Here is a 4,994-nt window from a genome sequence, read left to right as displayed (position 1 = left end):
GTACTCCTATCGACAAGCCTCGCGCGTTATTACGTGAGACGAGGCGCTGCTCGGGCGTGGCAGTAGATACCTGTTTTGCTCGTGTCCGTGTGTGCGTGCGCGCGCATCTCAGGTGTCATATCTTCCATGAATTTACGCACGCGGATGGTAGCGATGGGGAAAGTTTATTCTGGCGAATTAAAATGAACCGAGGCGAAATACGAAAAAAATATGTTCCTTTCGTAGTTTATTCTGATAAGAAATAGTGGTTTTGTTTTATTTTTAAATGGCTTAATTTCGATAAGTTTTAACCCGTCGTTTAAATGAGCAATACAATGAAAGACATACACCTGCCACCCGAATCATGTATCAACGGTAAGAGAGTTTGTTGTTTGTTTAGTAACTACCTTAAAGTAATATAACTTAAATTGCAAAGATTGCATGCAGGGTATTTGTGTGATTGTGCATATTGATAGAGCTCAAAGCTGCTTTGGTGACACTTTAAATATTGTTCTATCATTAATGAATAACTACGCAGGAACAAACGAGTAAAGCACTATTAACATAGTTACTATTATTAACTAACAAGAAACTCTGATTAACAAATTAGTAAGTAATAGTGCTTAGCTGAATGTGGTAGTTCACTATTAGCTAATCAATAGGCTACTATTTATTGTGATACATCCCGGAAAACTACAGGTTTATAATTAATGTGAATAATTACTAAGTCCTTCAGAAGGATTTGCTTATTATTTGGATCAGTACTCTAAAGTAGAATAACATGATAAATCTCTAATGACTGAAGTCATTGTAAACTGTTGAGGTTTTTGTAAGGTTTTGGATAGTAATGACACAAGTGTTACTACATCCTTCTAAAGGAACTATCAATTATCGTGGTTTTAAAGCGAAGATCATGGTAACCCACTGGTAATGACTCAAGTGTTGCCAAATCCATTGGTAATTACTATCCAAAAACTTACAAAAACCTTGAAAGCTTGCAATGACTTCAGTCAATATTAGGGAGTTAACACGCTTTTTTCCTTTCTGAACCTGTATAGTAGTTCTTAGTAGTCCTCTGGGAGGTATGAAAAAAAAGTAGTAGTTATTGATGAGCTAATAGTGAACTAACTCGTTCAACTAAGCACTATTACTTACTAATTTGTTACTCAGAGTTAGTTGATAGTAGTTACTAGAGTGTTAATATTCTCATTTGTTCCTGTGTAGTTTTTGATTAATGATGGAACAATATTCTAAAGTGTTACCGCTGAATGACATCCTCTTTATTAACATATGATATAATTTGTTTAAAGGACAAACATTCTTTATTGCATGTATGATGTCAGCCTTTCACTCAATGACGCCCGGAAATTTGGTTGCTTTGTTACCTATAAAACACTACGTCTTTAAAAAAGTGCTTTATAAATGTAGATGCTTTAGAAATCAGATGACGATGATTATTGTTGTCATTAAAGTAGCTGTTGTCATGGGTTGAGTGGCTGCAATGAAGTGCATAACGATAAGGATATAATAAAAAACTCTTACATACATATATATTATATATACATACATAAATACATACACTTTAAAATGTGAAATAAAAATGAACAAAATGACAAACTGTAGCACGTTCATTGCCCTATTTTGCCATGCTGTCAAGGACAAAATGCTGTTGTTTGAGCAATGTTGATTTAGCTGTTTCATGTCATTAAAATATATATGTAATGTGAATAAGCTGTTGTGAAAGTTAACTAATCAATTTAGCCTATTGTTGTAACATTCAGTTCCTCTTTCTTCTTTTGATCAGGTTCAGTAATAAGGATCTTCTGTCCCACGTCTGCTTCTGTTTGTGTGTTTGACTCGGGTGTTGGCAACACGTCTTTTAGTGTTGACAACTCCAATAAAAACTCTACAGTCAACACAGTAGTTCTTGCCATTGACAAATGGAACAACTTCAATTTCTGGATGGGCTTGACACTGGCCGTGCTCTCAGCTTTCCTCATAGGTGGAAGTATTATCCTGAAAAAGAAAGCATTGCTGCGTTTGGCCGGTACTGGGGAGACGAGAGCAGGTCGGGTCATTTACATCAGTATTTACATAATACAAAGACATTTAAAGCTCCATCAAATTCTGACAAAATGAAGCTTGTTTGATGTTTATGCTTCAATGTTCAGACCGTTAGAGTGACTAATTATGTATATGAGGGTATTTGGTTTAATGCCAATTATTTTACTTGACTGAATAGCAATTGCGAAATTGGTTGAAACCGGTTCCTTCTTTGTTTGTGCTTAGCTAATACTCCAGCTGGCTCTGTTTCATGATCCTTAATAAATGTTTTTTGATGCCTGTTCAGCTGAAGGAGGTCATGGGTACCTGAAGGACTGGATGTGGTGGGGAGGCCTTTTGACAAGTAAGTCCAATGCAAAGCAACTGTAAATCATTTTCATTTCATGATTTCTGACAGACTCAGGTAACATCCTGCTTTTCTTTTGAAGTGGGTGGAGGTGAAGCAGCAAACTTCGCAGCGTACATGTTTGCTCCAGCCACAGTGGTGACCCCTTTAGGAGCTCTCAGTGTTCTTATCAGGTAACGGCACACCCTTATTTACACTCGCCAACAAACCGTGTAGATAATGGTAAACATCATGAAGTGCAATATTTTTTGTGCAATTCATTGAGCTAGGGCCCAGCTGAGACCCAAGTCATGCTATAGTACTGACGCTTGTGGGATTTGGGAGTTATGAATATTAAATGTCATTTTTCAACAATTTGGGGCTAAAATAAGATAGTTTCATATTGTCTTCGAAACATTGCTTTTGTTTTCGATTTGGGGTCTGTAAGAATTTGCAATATTTTTTTAAAGAAGCATCTTATGCTCATAAAGGCTGCATTTATTTGATCAAAAATACAGTAAGAAAGTAATATAGTGAATTATTATTACAATATGAAATATATTATAATGTTTTCTATTTGAATATATTTAAAAAATGTAATTTATTCTGATGGCAAAGCTGAATTGTCAGCATGATCCTTCAGATTTGCTGCTCAAGAAACATTTCTTATTATTATCATCAATGTTGAAAACAGTTATACGTTTTTTTTTCCGGATTCTTTGATAAATAGAAAGTTCAAAACAGCAGCATTTATCAAAATCTTTGGTAAAATAATAATTGTCTTCACTGTCTCTTTTGAAATAAACATTTAAGGGTTAACAGAGTCAGAGGTCCAAGTGATGGCAAATCATTTCCAATTCTCTGGCAAATGTCATTTTAGCAGATACTATCTATATGTGTTTAAAGAACATGTCAATTGACTGTCAATAACAAACAGTCAGTTCATCATGAGATTATCATTATTATAAACATATATTAAGAATATCTCATGCACTGATCTTTTACCTACTGAAGTCACAAGATCATAGTTGAATCCCTCGAATGTCCCTCTCTCAGTGTGAGTGAATTCTAGTAATGGCCTTTTGTGTTTCTTTCTGGTGTTTTCATTGGAACTAAATGGAAAGGTATTAATGTTAATGTTTATTTACTCTCTTCAGTGCAGTGCTGTCCTCCCACTTGTTCGGAGAAACAATGAATCTGCTAGGAAAACTTGGCTGCATGCTCAGCATACTGGGAAGCACTATAATGGTCATACATGCACCTGAAGAAGAAGAAGTGACGACGCTTGCAGAAATGACAGAGAAACTGCTAGATCCTGGTTAGTGTTACGATACCTGTAGTTACTGAACCGAAAACACGTTGTCATGTATATAACAACGGCTTTTCCTGCTTCTCCTGAAGGTTTTCTGGTGTTTGCTAGCATCCTGCTGGTCGCCTGTACGATCCTAATCTTCTACGTCTCTCCTCGCTTCGGTCAATCCAACATATTAGTCTACATCAGCATCTGCTCTCTGCTCGGAGCGTTCACCGTGTCCTCGGTCAAGGGCCTCGGCATTGCGATCCGCACCATGTTCTCCGACCTCTCGGTGGTCCGTCACCCTCTCACCTGGATTCTTTTGCTGACTTTAATCGGATCCATCGTCATCCAGATCAACTATCTGAATAAGTCGCTAGACACCTTCAATACGCTCTTGGTGTACCCCATCTACTACGTCTTCTTCACCACCGTGGTCCTGAGCACCTCTGTGATTCTGTTTAAAGAGTGGGGAGCCATGTCAGGAGTGGATGTGGTGGGCACCATCGGGGGCTTCTTGGTGATCGTGGTCGGGGTGAGCATGCTGCACCTCTTCAAAGACTTGAACATATCTTTTGAAGATCTGAGGAGCAATCTCTGTCAGCCGAGCCCGTCGAAGAGGGAGGACAAGCACATCCTCATAGAGAACATAGACATCCTGCCGCCCATGAGAGAGGAAGGGCCCAGAGTCTTCATCATCAGCTGAGATTGTATCAAATATATTTGGAACATGCAGTTTAGTAATATCCTCACTGTTTTAATCGTTCATTTCCTCTGCTGAAGGCTGTTATACCATGACACAGTAGTTTGGATTGGCTGCTGCCGAGTACAGTGATGACGCAGACATTTTCTTCAAAAAAAAATATTATTTTGCTGTTGTGATTGAATGAACTTGGAAATATTTAAAGATTGAAACAGCATATGACGCAGCAGATTTTATTGTAGTTTGACTTGAAAGAAGGTGTAAAGTTCAAAACATTTTTTTTAAACTATTATTTTGGCTAATTTGATAATGCTTTTTTGATTCTACTATAAAGCAGTATCACATTCAGCGCCTGACTTTCCATATTATATTTATTCAGATTTGAAAACAGACATCCTCTGCATTGTGGGTTATTTGAGACTGTGTTGCCAGTGTTCCTCGGATAGCTCCAAACATCAAGAGAGACAAGTTGAGAAGACTGTATTTACCTTTTAAATCATTGACCTGAAGAACACTGGGTCAAATGACTCTGTCAACAGAACTGGAGCCTGTGTGACTGTTGGCGTCTGTGTCTCTAAAGTACCATTTGGTTTGAACTGAAAAGATCAAAGTCTTTTAGATAACGATTT

General features: G+C 37.5%; 1 protein-coding gene across 1 annotated transcript; it reads left to right on the top strand.

Annotated features, from left to right (window-relative positions):
* On the top strand, window positions 1-4,994 carry nipal4 (NIPA like domain containing 4). The gene is made up of 6 exons (XM_079847423.1): window positions 1-354; window positions 1,784-2,047; window positions 2,330-2,386; window positions 2,472-2,562; window positions 3,526-3,686; window positions 3,770-4,994. The coding sequence occupies exons 1-6, from the start codon at window positions 303-305 to the stop codon at window positions 4,366-4,368; spliced, it is 1,224 nt and encodes a 407-aa protein (XP_079703549.1). The 5' UTR covers window positions 1-302; the 3' UTR covers window positions 4,369-4,994.

Source organism: Squalius cephalus (assembly GCF_949319135.1).
Source record: "Squalius cephalus genome assembly, chromosome: 17".
NCBI lineage: Eukaryota > Metazoa > Chordata > Actinopteri > Cypriniformes > Leuciscidae > Squalius > Squalius cephalus.
This window is presented reverse-complemented; position numbering and strand designations above follow the sequence as displayed.

Coding starts and splice junctions, on each gene's coding strand:
- nipal4 (XM_079847423.1), top strand. CDS start 303: ATGAGCAATACAATGAAAGACATACACCTGCCACCCGAATCATGTATC. Junction 2,048..2,329: donor TACTGGGGAGACGAGAGCAG/GTCGGGTCATTT, acceptor ATGCCTGTTCAG/CTGAAGGAGGTCATGGGTAC. Junction 2,387..2,471: donor GTGGGGAGGCCTTTTGACAA/GTAAGTCCAATG, acceptor TTTCTTTTGAAG/TGGGTGGAGGTGAAGCAGCA.